This window comes from Oryza brachyantha, chromosome 5 (genome assembly GCF_000231095.2).
Source record: "Oryza brachyantha chromosome 5, ObraRS2, whole genome shotgun sequence".
In the NCBI taxonomy this organism is placed as follows: Eukaryota; Viridiplantae; Streptophyta; class Magnoliopsida; order Poales; family Poaceae; genus Oryza; species Oryza brachyantha.
In genome coordinates this window covers 16,093,157-16,108,662 of record NC_023167.2, presented here as the reverse complement: position 1 = coordinate 16,108,662, position 15,506 = coordinate 16,093,157, and the positions used below count along the sequence as shown (strand labels likewise).

Here is a 15,506-nt window from a genome sequence, read left to right as displayed (position 1 = left end):
GGTTAAAATTTTAAATTTTAGTTTATAAGTATAAGGTAAAGAAAAAAAGTAGACGTAAAGAAAATCCAGTGGAAGTATGCTGCCTATTAACTCCATCCCAAAATAAGATCATTTTTGTTTTTCCGTGTCCAATATTTGACCATTTGTCTTATTTGAAAAAAATTTACGATTAATATTTTTGTTCTTACTAAATAATAAAACATAAATAGTATTTTATGCGTGGCTATTTTAAAAGTTTTTATACAAATTTTTTAAATAAAATGAATGGTCAAATGTTGGATACGAAAAAACGAAAAATAATCTATTTCAGGACGAAGGTAGTACGCAATATGTGCCACATCATGGTCCATTCGTCGCAAAAAGCCGTAAACTGAAGCCAAAAGCCGCTCGAACCAATTCCGCCGGAGTGCGTGCTATGGTTGGTGCCGAGTCAAAGCGATTTCCTCCTCCCAGCCAGCTACACACACTTGCCGTGCCCAACCCTGCAACTCAAAGCGGAAGAGGCCGCACAAGACCCGCGTTTCTAGCTGGAGCTTTCCATAAACACGTAAAACAAAAAAAACATAATTTATATATACTTAATCAAATATAATTTTCATAATCTTGAACTATGAATTTAGTTATTTATTAACTATCTTATATATATTTTTTTCCCATCAAATATACCGTTTAACTTAGTGGAGAAGACTTTAGAATACGACCGTTCTCACTTGTCACACCCATATTTTCGTTTCTACCTATATTTGTAAGGAAAAAATTAAAATTTTAACCTTATATTTTGAGTCTTACATTTTAAATTAATTTTGATATTTTTATCCCAAAATTTATTATTCATTATGATTTTTTAGATCGTTAATAATATATATATATATTTTATTGATAAATATATAGTTTGACTTTTTTTTTTCCGGGTAATCTTCCCCTCTGCTTGCTCCCGCGAGAGGGCAGTGCAATGCTGCAAGACGCGTGCCGTTGTCCCGGAGGCAGAACAGAATCGAAGGGGAGGGAACCCACGCCACGACGCGGTTTGGTGGGATGGCCCGGTCGAGACCTGCGACCCGGAGTAGTAGTAGTAGTAGTAGTAGTGGTGCCCGGGCGCGTGATGGCGACGTCGTCGTCTGCTCCACGCGACGCGAAGCCGGAAATGGTTGGTGAGCAGTAGCAGCAGCCGCAGCCAAGTGGGGACGGCGTGGTGGCAATTCACAAGAGAGAGAGAGAGAGAGAGAGAGAGAGAGAGAGGTCGACGTGACGACGTCGTCGTGGGCATCCACTTCCCACCCTTGACTAGCAGCAGCACATGATGATGAGATGGCGTCGTGCGTGCGCTCGCTGAATGAATCGTTGGTGTTTGGGTCCACGAACCACTCTATGCGAGTCTGGTATACGGGCTGGGCCAAGCTGCCTCGCGGGCTCGCTCGCAGCTCGTACGTAAAGGGGGGCCGGCCTGGCTGGGCCTGCCGCTTGCTTGTTGGGCTCGATTGACCGCATTCAGTCGATGCTCAACCCGAACGATACGCTCAACATGGTTACTGCTGCAAAGCAAGGAAATGGAAACTACACCTGAAATCCAACTAACCTTGCACTCGAGAGAGGCTGGATGGCAACGATGGAGACAAAGCATTACCAACTTCAGCTGGATGTTATGGCTGGCATTTGACAAGATGGTGGCCTCATCGGCGCCGTGCACGAGGTCACCAGTTTTTCATGCGCCAACCCTCCTTCAAGATTTGCTTCACGTCGATGAAGACATTATTGGCGAAGGCAACATATGGCTTGCCAGCGTCATAAGCTTCCATGAGCATGAGCATGAGAGTGAAGGCGAGCTTGCCCTCGTTGGTTGCAACGCAGTTCAGAACGTCATGGAGGGAGAACATGACGGCGAGGAAGGGTGCGATGATTGCCAACGAAAACCAGCGAGATCAACCTCCAGTGATGACAGCTAGATTCGTCAAATTCAAGCGGCATTAAGTAATCAGATAATATTTCACCCATTGTCATCGTCAATTACGCAGACAGGTAGTCTGGTAGTACAATGCTCTACCTGTAGCGCGCCTGTCCCAATTTAGGCCCTGTTTAGTTTAAAAAAATTTTCGCCCAAAAACATTACATTAGATTTTTGGACATCTAAATAGAGTATCAAACATAAATAAATCGAAAAACTAATTGTACAGTTATGTGAGGAATCATGAGACGAATCTTTTGAGCCTAATTAGTAGTCTAAATAGAGTATCAAACATAGATAAATCGAAAAACTAATTATACAGTTATGTGAGAAATCATGAGACGAATCTTTTGAGTCTAATTAGTACATGATTAGCCATAAGTGCTATAGTAACCTATATGTACTAATGACGGATTAATTAGGCTCAAAAGATTCGTCTTGTGGTTTCCATGCCAACCGTAAAATTCATTTTTTCATTCTTATCAAAAAATTTCTTTCGACGTCAGATCGAATGTCTGATATGACACATAAAAATTTCCATTTCACCTGCTAAACGCAGCTAGATTCGTCGGCACCCTGCCTTCCATGTTAAGCATCCGACGCATCGTCGTCAAAGCGACGTGGCGAGATCAATGCGGAGAGGAAAGGAAAAGAAACCCAATGTCCCAATCCTCCTCTCTGCCCGTTCGCTATAAAGAAAGGGTCTCGCTCGTCGCCCACTTGATTAGCATATGCGCGCATCTCGTGTCGCGGAATCGGTGCTCGCTGCTGCTGGTGTCGGTCGTCGTCGTCCCTCGCCTCGTCTCCCCGCCGTCTCCGCCGGTCGCGGCTCAGCGACCGCCCGCCGGACCGTCGCGGCGATGTCCGAGGAGGCTGGCCAGCCGCAGCACGAGCGGCCGCACGGGCCGATGGTGGGCGGCATCTTCGACGCCCCCGCCGGGCACGAGAACGACCTCCGCACCATCGACCTCGCCCGCTTCGCCGTCGACGAGCACAACAGCAAGGCCGTAAGACCGCCAAACCTAAAAAACCTTTTGAAAATTGTGAAGATTAGCCATCATACCCAGATCGCCTCGTGAAAGAAATTGTGACGGATGATTTGAATCTCTCCCCTCCGTGCGTGAATGCGCAGAACGCGGCGCTGGAGTTCGAGAGGGTGGTGAAGGTGAGGCAGCAGGTGGTGGGCGGATTCATGCACTACTTCACCATCGAGGCGAAGGAGGCCGGCGGCGCCAAGAAGCTGTACGAGGCCAAGGTGTGGGAGAGGGCGTGGGAGAACTTCAAGCAGCTCCAGGATTTCAAGCCCGTCGAACACACCGACGCCTAATGTAGTGTAAAACAAAAACACCAAATCAACACACTTCCTTCTCGACCATTTCTTGTTTCCCAGAAGCGACGAAATCGCAAAACCGCACAGCATAATCACTCTGCCTTTTTGCAAATTGCAGTGGCTCATCATCACTGTCAGGAGACCGATCATTTACACTTCTTTTCGACCATTTCTTGTTCTTGTAGTGGCTCATCATCATTGTCAGGAGACTGATCATTCCAGTGCTCATGATTTTCAGGTGCATATACCGTCGTCTGGTTACTGAAGCATGTGGCTTGCGATCTAGTATTGGCCTCGCTGGATAGGTGTGATATGATGAATAAGACATGCTGCTTACTACCAGATGTAATACACATGATTCCAGTTATGTAATGCACTGTGTTACTAGTATTTTTGCGTTCTGGTTGGTGCCCCTTGGCAATTGCTTGCTTCAATGTTGTAATCAGCGCTTGCATCTGTATCTTTCACCTTTGTGAGAATGAAAGAAACTGGCTGCAAGTTCACTGTCACGGTTAAATACATACAGCATCCTGAGAAAAATCGCACCGGGAATTCAGCAATACAATACCAAACAGGTAGACAATAGCCAATGAAACAGAAGCATTGCAACCTATCATAAACTGGGGATCAGATTGGATGTACAACTGATGAATCTATCAACATAGTTGCTAGCTATCGATCGATAAACTTCTGTAACATCCTAAACTACTGCAGCTTCAACAGGCACACATATTATACAAGAGCAGCTACAGAGTTAACCTGGGCTAACATGATGTACAATAGACAAAAAGAGTCATGTCTACCTTTCAGCTTCTTATCCTAAAAGGGAAGCTAGCTTGCAGGTTATCATTCTTCATTGTCATAATCCTCATCCTCCTCTAACCTATGGTTTGAGGACAAGGCAAACTGAACAGGGTCCATGTTTATCTCAGGCAGCTGCCATCCCAGTAAATCTTTGGTCTTTGCCTCTTCCTTCACCTCTGAAACAGGTGGTCCTGAAGAGGCTGTAAGGACACCCACTGCCGGAGCTGAAGGTTGGACCTCTGGTGGCGCTGAATCCTCATCATCATAGTCAGTTAGATCTATATTTAAGTCAATGTTCCTTAGAGAAGCCCTTGCATTGCTTAATGGGGTAACCTCCTTTGCTTCATTTGCTTCTGTACCATCAACTGAAACATCTACCTTAAGCTCGACAGGCTTACTAAATTCGCCTGGAGGAAACTCATGATTCTCCTCAAATTTTTCATAAGCGGATAGAATCTCCCTCTCAGATCCACGCCCACCACGGCGGCCTCTTCCCCGACCCCTTCCACGCCCTCTACCATTATTTGTGTGGTTTGCTGCCTCCTACATGCACACACAGCATTATTAGCAAATGAGATGAAAATCAAAGGTGATCATGTTTTAATTATATATGAACTGAATGACCGCGGCAAAGAATTCTTTAAATTCTTGATACAAATACTAAGCATGCAAAAGGGGCATAGGAATCGAGAAATGCGCAAAATCCACATTAAGGTAAAGAGAATGGAGAAACTAACATTTCTTGTCCGCTTTGATTCCTCCTCACTGTCATCTTCAGCAGTTTTCCTGATGAAATACACTCATTAAAGTTCAATGAATAAAAGTTTGTTTGAATATATTAGACACTAATAAACCAAAGTTTTTACTTTACCTCCTTTTGCCAAGTTTATCATCAACACCAGCATCAGATGTACCCATGTCTGGAACTTTGCTGACGACATCCCTCAGGAAATCATAAACATTATAACTATGTATACATTGTTTCCTGAAAATGCCAAAAAATACTGAATTAATATTGTATCTCCTATAGCTCCATTGGTTCAGCAAAAAAATCCATTCTAGGATTTCTAGACTACACGATGTACAGGAATAACAGACTATATGATTAATGACAGTAGCACATAACTCAGAAAACTTGCAAAAGCACTTCACGAGAATGATACTTCCAAAGAAAGAAGAGAAGTGGATAATTTGAAATAACAATGTATGATTAACAAAAAGAAAAACTAATGACATGGAAATATAGCTCCATTGGTTCAGCAAAAAAAACATGGAAGGTAAAGGGAACTTACAAATGAGAAGAACTCACAGTCTTGACCCCTCTTTGCACTGTAATGCCATATGTCCTATTACACAAGTCTTGCAGAAACAGCTCCAATGCTTTCGCTGCAATAGTGAACATCAAAGACATATGTGAAAGTCTGAAAGATCAATGCATGCATTGATAAAACAAATCATATAATAGATCAAATCGAATCAGATAGAAAACATGTTTGTCAACATGTCAAAGTGAAGAATATACTTAGCTACAGATCAAGCCAAATCTTATGGCAATGTTTAAAAGGCACAATCAATTGAAGAAAACAAAAGCATACATAGCAGAAGAGAAAATAAAGCTCTCAATTGCAAATAAGTAAAATAAGTCTATACCTTCCAATGGACATATCCATATCATTTTACTTAATCTATGCCTTGCCATAAAGGCAAGTATCTGTAATTTCTCCACTGGTTTTACTGTTCTTTAATGGTGCACATCTCCCACTCCTAGTTTTCTGCCAAATCTCTCACCCCGGCCATACCTTACCAAATTTAACCCCCATCTTATCTAACTGTGATTCTTAATCCAACGAACAATGCTAACCCAGTTGGTCCCCAACTTCTACCACCATGACTAACCAAAAGATTGCCAGATGCAATCAGGGGATAAAAGAAAAAAAACGTCCACGCACACATTAGTATAGCCTCTGGTCGATTCTAATAGGGCAGAGATGTAGACTAATAGTGCACCTGACATGGAATGTGAGATTAAAAGGAGAATAGGCTTACATGATTAATGATGATGCACAGGGCATAAGGCTGTTTAAAACATCTACAAATGCACTCAGTTTCAGTATGTTATTTCACCAGCCCAAAGGTTTCACGTTCACAATCCAGATTTAACATCCCTTGCAGTATTAATCAACACTAATGGCCAGTTTTGATCTGTCTTTCCTGACAGTATAATAAATAAATGGTGCTTTGCAGTCAGCATGTTTTTAAGTTTCAAACTGAAAAGATGTTCTGTTACGTAGACTCCCAAGGCGCATATGTTTTGGCCTTTAAAATATAAGCTAATAACTCTTAATGGAAGAAAGGAGTGCAGTCTGTAGTGAAAATAACTATGATCCTCTCAACTGAACACTCATAAGTTACAGAAAGCTAAATAGCTATACATAAGAAAATACTCTAAAGAGAAGGAAAACTCACACACTAGAACAGGTACAGCTAAAGCAATCTTGCCAACATCTTCATCCGCTTGCATGATTTTCTTTATCCGAGGCTGCAACAATGACAGATTACACAAAAGAACAATGTCGTCAGAAAGAACACTTGTAGTAATACAGAATCTGATCCATGCAATTTTTAAAGTTATAACAAAAATATATTTAGACCATGTCAACCTTAAAGGTTTGTTATATAAGATTATAAGGATTGGTCCTAGTATATTTTAAAAAGGATTCTGCATGCCCTTGTAAGAGCAAAGGTTAATTAAGAAGGCATCTCCTCATGAAAGAATTTAAGGCCTTAAGCATACAGAGATTTAGCTACCACTTGTTGTACAGCAAAACTGCAGTGGTATAGTTGTTCATGATAACACTATGCAATAATGCAATACACCATGAACATAAACAGTGTACGATTATTCTTTATTTATAGTAGAAAGTCCTACATTCGTCATAGACAAAATGAGGGAACAGCCACCTAAGGAAAAATATAATGCATCAAATATCTGAATGTAAGCAATTAATTTAGATTGTCATATCAAGTGTGAAACAAGAGTTACATGATTGGTGGTCCGTACTAATAGCAGAACCGCAAAACACGCATTGAAATTTCTTTACTAATAACAGTGACGATTAGATTGGCAATAATAAATCATGAATAATGTATTATTTGGTAAACTGTTAATGCATATCGGCAACTAAACAAATTTTACCTATTAAGCTCAGGAGCATAACCTAGATATTTAATCATCACAGGTGGAACCACATGCAACAGACTCTATTAGAACCCATGCAAATATGCAACAAATTAACCGAAAATTTCTCAGGATAAGCAAATCAGGCACCCTCATCCATGAGGACTAGTACAAGTACTGGATCCAGGAATCTTCAGATACCCAGTAGCTACCTCTACATCATACTTTTCTGCATCATAGTTACCAATAAGGCATTAATCAGAGCACAGAATTTAAATATGTGCATCGGACAATCCAATTTCATTACAAAATCACACCTACCCCAATCCGCAGTTTCATTACCTTCCTCACTAAAGCTATTGTTGAAACAAAATAATCTAATCATGCTCACAAACACACAGGGAAAAACTGGCAAAATTCAACAGCAACAAAAAAAATCCTGATACGTGGATGGGCGAGGCCCACCAAAAGAGATAAAATGCCAGACATGAATCGTAATTACATTGCGCATCAAATTATTAGCAAAACCTATCCACCGAAAACACAGGCATGCATGCATCAAACACATGATATCAGGCACACAAAATAAAAACAGAAAAATAAAAAAATTAAAGAAAAAACATACCAATCATGCCCGCAAAATCTATACGCGCATGCAGGATCTACGCCCGAGCAACAATACAGTAACTTCCAGGAAAAAAAATCGCACAAAGCATGAACCCTACCGCGGGGAAGCGGGTGTCCAGCTTCTTCCTCATGGCGTCGACCCAGCGCCGGAATCACCACCCAACGGCGAACAAGAGCCTCCCCCGGTGGGGGAACACCACCGCGCGCGGATGCGAGCTCGATCGATGCGGGGGCCGGAGCGGGGGAGGGACATCGGATCGGAGAAGAAAACCACGCCACATTAAATAGCGAATCGAATCGATTTCTCATTTTGGGGATTAGGGTTTCCGTTACTAGGATTTTTAACCCTTTTTTACGCAAATAAAATAAATAAATAAATAAAAGAAACACAAGTTTTTTTTCGACCCTCCCTGAATCGCTCGGCCAGTGACGGAACCCCGGCCGAATCGGGCAAAGCGACGGAACCCCACCCACCCACCCAGAGTCGGTCTAGCCTAGACCCGGTGCATGCACCGAGGCCGCCCCGCCCGACGGTCTACACCGGCCTATGCCGATGGACCGGGTCCACGGACGCGTCGTGCGGTGACCTCAGCGCGCGGATCTAAAAGGGGAGGGTGTGGGCCCCACGTAAGTTAGACTTCCCGAACCCCCCCCCTCCCCCGCGTTGCGCGTTCCGGTACACGTCAGCCGTCGGTTCTATCTATCCGGAGAGGGTGTGGGTCCCACGTTCTGGGCTATTCCCGTTTGGTGTGAGGGGAGAGAGGGGGAGAGGCGTGAGGGCGTTGGCGTCTCTATCCGCCGTCCGTTTCCCCGGGGCTCCGGATGGATCCGACGGCTGGGAGCGCGTCGCGGGGCGTGCCTGCCTCTTTGGGGGCTTTTGCTTTATCTGGGGGAGTTTTTGGTGTAACAACCGCGGACGATTTGGGCGTGCCTTGAGATAAGGTCGCCCCCACGTCACATTATCATCATAATTTTATTTATCTTTGTTTCTAACGAAAAAATGGAAAGGAAAATAGAATGCAGATTAAATCAAAGTGATTATTGCTGTGTTAACTGTGTAAGAGAATTCTATCTGGACAAGACACCTTAAGTACGTGGGCATATTGTACAAATTACAAAACGATATGCTCGTTGACAACTTTACGCAGTTAACTCCTCAAATTTTACAACAATAACATGAGCTATAGTGGGGGTGAAAGCAGCAGGTCTGTAACCGTATAACCAGCAGAAGCAGCAAGTGATGTGCTACTGTTTCACTTCAAATGTCGGCGGGGAACCTCTTGTACAGCTGCGGGTTGTCGAGGCGAGGCTTGGCGATGGTCTGCAGCGGCGTGTTCATGAACGTGACGACGCCGGCGGACTCCATAATGTCGACGTCCACCGGCCGGGTGCCCGCCGGGAGGGACCAGTCGAACTGGTGGACGAGGTGGCCGACCATGGAGGCGACGAGGTTGATGCCGAGCTGCGCGCCGGGGCAGACGCGGCGGCCGGCGCCGAACGGCAGCACCCGGAAGTCGTTGCCCTTGATATCGACGGTCTCCTCCAGGAAGCGCTCCGGCCTGAACTCCAGCGGGTTGCTCCACAGCTTGGGGTCCCGGGCGATCGCCCACACGTTCACCATCACGTTGGCGCCCCTGGGGATGTTGTAGCCGCCGATCTTGACGTCCGTGCCGGCCTTGTGGGGGAGCATGAGCGGCGTCGGCGGGTGCAGCCGGAGCGACTCCTTGACGACGGCGTTCAGGTAGGGGAGGCTCTGGAAGTCGGTCTCCGACATGACGCGGTCGCGCCCCACGACACGGTCCAGCTCCTCCTGCAGCTTCTTCTGCGCCCTGGGGTTCCTGACCAGCTCCGCCATCGTCCACTCGACCGATATCACTGTTGTGTCCATTCCAGCAGTGATCATGTCCTGAACATGAGGAACGAATCAGAGGTGGTGAGAATTCACGAACACAATTACACAATCGAGTTAGCAGGACTGGAATTTCAGGTACAGCGCAATTATTAGACAGTGAGTTTTTCCACTCCTTTTGTGGTCTTCATTTCCTAGTCTGAATAAACTTGAAAAGAAAATTATCCACGTGGAATGGAAGATAGGGAAATGCACTACTCAATGAAAGCTTCTAGTTGTCGCCACTAGCTAAGTGGTCTTGAGCTTTCCAATTTTCTCGCGTTTTTAGTAGGTGGGTGATTGCAACCATAAAACACAACCAAACTTCCAACTAGAAAGTAAACATTAACTTTTCTAAATCCCACCAGATTTCACCAACTTTAAGATAATGACATGCCACACAAACTATGTACCAAATCTGGCTAGAGTAAAAATAATATTCTATGACCTTGAAATATGATATCTAACATGTGTGCAAAGAATGCAAGAACTGGGAGGGCATCGATATTAACAGGATATCTTATCTGAAAAAGGATAACAAAAGGAACTTAAGAAGATAGATAATAATCAGCGAGAAAGGAACATCCAACATACCCATAGAAGTCCAATAACTGTGTCGTCACTAAGGTCATACTGTTCTCTGAGAGTGAACAGAGCATCCACGAAGTGCTGCTTGGCACCGCTCTCTTTGAGGGCCTTCGCATGCTCTTCTATGATCTTCTTGGTCAGCCGATCCCTTCTCTCATTGTGGGTCTTGTAAAGCTCCTCATTAAGTGGACACAACCATCTCAAATACCAAATGTACTCAGAAACAGAAAGAGATGCACCAATCTTGATTCCATTGTTGACAATAGTCTTAAACTCACGCCCTTGTTCATTAATTTCACCATTTGCATTCATGAACCGCTTACCAAAAGCTAGCCTTGTTATATTGTTGAAGGCCACCATAGCAAGGTGATTCTTCACTAAGATTGGCTTATTTTCACTCCCTGAAAATAGCATATGATAAATGACTAATTAGTTAAAATTTTCATTCCATTGCGAAATGATTCTAAATGTGGTTAGGTAACTACTGTTCTGTTATTGTATGCCATGCACAGTATACTTTTTCCCCCCTTTTTCTTGAGTTCGACCACCATGGCTTTTGGACAAGAGGATAAAAATTGAATAGCTTTGCTAACTTATGTTAATATGCTGTAACACATCAGCTAGTGGATTGATCTGCAATTGACATATATAGAAAATATGGGTACATAAACCACGGATTCTTCTATGAAAACAGCAGAACATAAAACAAACAAACAACAGAATACAGTGTCCACTCAATGAAGAACAGAGTTTGTTGGTACCCATGTAAAGCAGTGCATTTATTTTTCTAAACATTCTAGCTTAATTCTCCTAAACTAAATTCAAAAACACAAGAGGACTACATTGAAACAGCAACACAAGTTGAACATAAAATTGAATGCGAAGTCAGATATAAATTGGAAAAAGTCGCTGATAGGCTGTGTCACTGCAGTTGAGACAGAGGGGTGTAGCACATAAGGAAAGCTTATTAATTTTAGTCCGTGAAACTCCAATGCTATAAAAATTGATGAATATTTCAAAAGAAAAGAAAAAACTAATATTGTCAACCGGTTCAAGCAAGGTTGTTGCCAAACAGGTTCTTGTGTTTGTCAAACTGGTAAAACATAAAAGCAAAAGAGAATGCTTGCCATACCAGTAAGAAGCCTAAATAGCATAGTATTGTTTCAACTAGCAAGATGTCACATTACTGCAAATACAGTACTTCATATGAGGGGCTAAACTAGCATGCTAACAATAGCAGAGAACAGAGCAAACATATGTAGAAAAAAGAAAATCACATGGTTTAAGTCCACTAGGGCTGCGTTCGGTTCCTCCCAATAAGTTAACTTATCCGTCTCGTTTTCCGCGTGCACGCTTCCCGAACTGCTAAACGGTGTATTTTTTGCAAATGATTTCTATAGGAAAGTTATTTTAAAAATCATATTAATATATTTTATATTTTTTAATATTTAATAATTAATTAATCATGTACTAATCAATTATTACGTTTTCCGCGCCAGGGTAAGTTAACTTACCGGCCATCCAAACGAACGCGGCCTAGGGAGATTAGAAATGCCTTAATGAACAATAATGCAGAAAACACTAAACTATCTTCACGTAAAGCTTAAATGGCATGGGAAATCAAGATTACCAACCCCGCGTATAATGAAATTCATAGAAACCCACATTACTAGTATAGCTTTACCAATTACCAAGATATGTTGACATGAACTATGGCTCATAAAAAATAAACCCCATGGACAATGTCTCTCAGCAGTCAGTGTTACAAATGACCAGACGTGATCACTATTGGTTTCATGGTACCGACATTTCAGTTTAGCTTTCCTGGCTCTCTAGCAACGTGCTCACCATGTGGTCCGTCTCAGAGAAATGCACCCACTCGAGGCAATTCAACTCATCTTATTAGTTTATTCTTCCACCAGATCGGCAAAGAGCTAGCCTACCATACCAGTAATGTGACATTTTCTCTGGATCCACTACCAAAGTGCCCAATCCACACAGCCTACGAAATGGCAGACCACAAATTGGCATTACCCTCAAGGACCGATGCAAACTGAACACATGACACCGGCAAACAACTATGCATTGCTGATGATCCAGGCAAGTAGGCAACACAGGTTAGCTGAGGGAGTCAACACACGAGAGAACAATTCGTCACCGGAGACAACCCACCAAACACAAGGACACCACAACCACCACCAACCAAACTGATACCTTAGGAACAAAAATACCACCCGTTTGCACCAAGCACCCTCTCCTTGCTTAGAATTACGGAACCCTAAATTCCTAGTGGCCAGGGAGTGAAACATGTGAAAGGGGGGGGGGGGGGGGGGGCGATCTCGCTGTGAGCTTGCTTACCTGGCTCGGTGACGGCGCGGTGGACGGACTCGACCATGGCGGTGACCTCGTCCTCGCGGATGGGGCGCAGGGCCTCGAGGCGCTTGGGGGAGAAGAGCTCGAGGTTGCAGAGCTTGCGCACCTTGATGTAGTGCGGGCCGTAGTCCGCCCAGATCAGGTCCATCCCGTTGCGGCTGAAGCGCTGCGTGGAGCGGTTCCGGGGACGGTTGGCGAGCTGCTGGTCGTTCTCCTTGAGCACCTCCTTGGCCAGCTCCAACGTCGACACCACCACGTTGAGCGACGACCCGAACCACACCGACACGATGGGGCCGTACCTCTCCGCCCACTCCTGGAAGCACCGGCACCGCACGGGCTTGATCTGCCGCAGGTTCCCCACCATGGGCCACGGCCGCGGCCCCGGCGGGATGCGCCCCAGCCGCAGCCGGTCCAGCAGCGCCAGCGAGATCGGGATCGCCACCAGCGCCAGCGCGAACGGCAGCAGCGACACGACGTCCATGGCGGCGACGGCGGCGCTGACGGTGATGCTCCGGCGAGCCCGCCTCCCTCTGCTCTTTGCGGGGGTTGGTGGTGGAAGCGGCGTCGCGAGCTCCGCCAAATTTATACTCGCCGGAAAGCTACGGATTTCGGGAGGGGGGCAAGTTGGCGGTAGGTGGGTGGGCCCCACACACTGACCTTTCCCATTCTCTTCTCTCTCGTTTCCACTGCGATTTTTCTCCCGTTTCTTTTTTTTTTCTTATTGAGAATTATAAATGGGTGGATTACTAGCGGTGTCAGAGAAAAACAATGTGTTTGGGGCATACTTTAATATTATTTAGTGTTTACTAGTGTTATTTTTTAAATAAAACATGGGGTTAGTTGTGTGTTAGTGACTTAGTGCAAAGTGCTTGGGTGAAGTGGGGAGCCAGGTCCAGACTGTTCAAGCTGTTATTGCTTAAATTCTAACAAGACCAAGGAAGGGTTCACCAACCACTGGGGGTTGATACCAGGTGCTGCTGCTGGTTTGGAAGCTTGGAGTGGACTTGAATCTCAAATACTGTTGACCAAAGCCATTTTTTCACTCCAAAATGCCAAAATTTTGCAAAATAAATAAATAAAATCGAATGACTACTTTTTTGTGGAGAGAGAAGGATTATTTTTCCTCAATCTTGGTATCAACCCAATATATCCAATATTTTTTAATTAGAAGCTTAGCTCAACTTAAAAAACTTAATATCTCAAATAACCTAATCTAAAATTCCCGCTCACGGGCTACGTGTCCTTATACTGGAACGACTCCTTTACAAGATTTGTGTTGATTTGCGTGAAATAACTAGTTTAGTACTCTAATTGGAAGTAGAAACCATGCAAATTTTGCAGAAGTTTGGATCATACTCTACCGTAAAACTTCCATAGTTTAAACTGTGTTTTTTTCCATTGCATACAGTTGGTACGTTGGTTTGGTGTTTGGTGAGAGATGGGTCGTGGTGCGGTACTGTGGGCCTGATTCCTGTGGGGCCACCGGATCTACGGCCTGGTTTCCCAGTTGGTGCATGGTCTGTACTCTCCTTTTGATCGCATGGTATTCGAAACACAAACAAAGATAGAAAAAAGAGCTAGGATTAAGTGTCTTGCATCCTGAAATTCTATAGATAAAAATACATAAAAAACCGTAGAGATAGCTATTTTAATAGAGCACAGGAAAAATATATGAAAACGATTTTTTCCCCAAGAGGATGAATATCTTGTTAGATATCATCTGGATTGCTGTGATTTAAGTTAATCCTAAAATCCTTCAAAGAAATTAAAAGAGCCATTTCTTTGTTTTAGCAAACTTGTATAGGAATTGTTTTTTTTAAGGAATATAATTCTCCAAAATTTCTCATCTGGAGGGTCGCAAGGACACGTGGCGTCTTGTTTGACCTTACCCTGTTCGTGGACGTACGGTATCGCACGATGACACACGTGCAAGACAACCAGAGACACCACGAGGACACACACGTGTAATTTACGACGAAGAAAGTTTTTTTTATAGGAGTTTGTTACTTTTTTGGGATTATTATCTAGGAGTTTATTGTAAAAATCGCCGGATTTCGCGCAGAAGCTTCTGAATTTGAAACTGGGCCCCTCCAAAAACCGGGTTTCCAGTCTCCTGGCCCACTTGTGGATTCAAACGGTAGCATTAACCATGGGCCACTTATGTGGCCCAAACAAAACATGGGCCTCCGATCTTCTTGGCCACTTCTGTGGATTCAAAGGTAATATTAACCATGGGCCACTTAAGTGGCCTAGTCACAACCTAGAGATCCTAACAATCAAGAAAATGTTTGAAAATTTTCCATTAGTATTTTTCAATTGTAGTATCAATGTTATTTATCAGTACCGAGGACTGGGTGCCTCTTGAGAGTTACTGCTTGGTGAACGATATGTTAATGATGTTTGTTTATGTCACTTTAGATAATAAATGATTTATACAATAAAATTTATAAGTAAAACAATATATAATTCAAGAATCTATACCAATAAATTTGACTAGGGTTCTCAAAATTATCAGCCTAGTGAGCCTACCGTGCTTCTAGGTGTGCATGCTACGTATTGATTACGTGTAAGTCAAGAGTGATTGTCCATCTTTTTTATGGAAAAATCTAAATAGCATATTTGTAAATGAAATATAATTTATGAATAAATTCTTATATATGTATTCTTATCAATTTAAAATGTAAGACTGAAAAATAAACTTCGATAAAAATACCTAAAATTAACTCTAAATTTAAGATTAAAAATTTAAAATATAATTTTTAAGGATAAGCAGAAA

At 43.4% G+C, this 15,506-nt stretch overlaps 3 protein-coding genes across 5 annotated transcripts; 1 reads left to right on the top strand and 2 right to left on the bottom strand.

The window, feature by feature from the left end:
* Positions 1-2,625: 2,625 nt before the first annotated feature.
* On the top strand, positions 2,626-3,779 carry LOC102712811 (cysteine proteinase inhibitor-like). Of its 2 annotated transcripts, none has more exons than XM_006654525.3 (3): positions 2,626-2,949; positions 3,075-3,275; positions 3,511-3,779. In XM_006654525.3, exons 1-2 carry the CDS (start codon positions 2,674-2,676, stop codon positions 3,267-3,269), a joined length of 471 nt encoding a protein of 156 aa, XP_006654588.2. In that variant the 5' UTR covers positions 2,626-2,673; the 3' UTR covers positions 3,270-3,275; positions 3,511-3,779. The 2 variants fall into 2 exon arrangements, with proteins under 2 accessions (XP_006654588.2, XP_015693172.2); XM_015837686.2 differs by having other exon boundaries at positions 2,643-2,949; positions 3,075-3,270.
* An 80-nt stretch (positions 3,780-3,859) lies between these two features.
* On the bottom strand, positions 3,860-8,224 carry LOC102712536 (dr1-associated corepressor-like). Of its 2 annotated transcripts, XM_015837685.2 has the most exons (7): positions 7,980-8,224; positions 7,405-7,483; positions 6,543-6,615; positions 5,369-5,462; positions 4,948-5,061; positions 4,814-4,862; positions 3,860-4,619 (listed from the first exon to the last, which is right to left on the bottom strand). In XM_015837685.2, exons 2-7 carry the CDS (start codon positions 7,408-7,410, stop codon positions 4,119-4,121), a joined length of 837 nt encoding a protein of 278 aa, XP_015693171.1. In that variant the 5' UTR covers positions 7,411-7,483; positions 7,980-8,224; the 3' UTR covers positions 3,860-4,118. The 2 variants fall into 2 exon arrangements, with proteins under 2 accessions (XP_015693171.1, XP_006654586.1); XM_006654523.3 differs by lacking the exon at positions 7,405-7,483.
* Positions 8,225-8,899: 675 nt separating this feature from the next.
* Positions 8,900-13,280, bottom strand: LOC102712257 (cytochrome P450 98A1). Its single transcript, XM_040524094.1, has 3 exons — positions 12,716-13,280; positions 10,364-10,758; positions 8,900-9,787 (listed from the first exon to the last, which is right to left on the bottom strand). The coding sequence occupies exons 1-3, from the start codon at positions 13,209-13,211 to the stop codon at positions 9,140-9,142; spliced, it is 1,539 nt and encodes a 512-aa protein (XP_040380028.1). The 5' UTR covers positions 13,212-13,280; the 3' UTR covers positions 8,900-9,139.
* Positions 13,281-15,506: the final 2,226 nt, after the last annotated feature.

Bases quoted from the DNA above. Each gene is read 5' to 3' on its own strand.
- LOC102712811 (XM_006654525.3), top strand. From the start codon at position 2,674: ATGCGCGCATCTCGTGTCGCGGAATCGGTGCTCGCTGCTGCTGGTGTC. The intron at 2,950-3,074 runs GTAAGACCGCCA...GTGAATGCGCAG, and splicing joins ACGAGCACAACAGCAAGGCC to AACGCGGCGCTGGAGTTCGA.
- LOC102712536 (XM_006654523.3), bottom strand. From the start codon at position 8,012: ATGAGGAAGAAGCTGGACACCCGCTTCCCCGCG. The intron at 5,463-6,542 runs GTGAGTTTTCCT...TCACTATTGCAG, and splicing joins AGCTGTACCTGTTCTAGTGT to CGAAAGCATTGGAGCTGTTT. The intron at 4,620-4,813 runs GTTAGTTTCTCC...GTGTGCATGTAG, and splicing joins AATCAAAGCGGACAAGAAAT to GAGGCAGCAAACCACACAAA.
- LOC102712257 (XM_040524094.1), bottom strand. From the start codon at position 13,211: ATGGACGTCGTGTCGCTGCTGCCGTTCGCGCTGGCGCTGGTGGCGATC. The intron at 10,759-12,715 runs GTAAGCAAGCTC...TGCTATTTTCAG, and splicing joins CCGCGCCGTCACCGAGCCAG to GGAGTGAAAATAAGCCAATC. The intron at 9,788-10,363 runs GTATGTTGGATG...CCTCATGTTCAG, and splicing joins CAGTTATTGGACTTCTATGG to GACATGATCACTGCTGGAAT.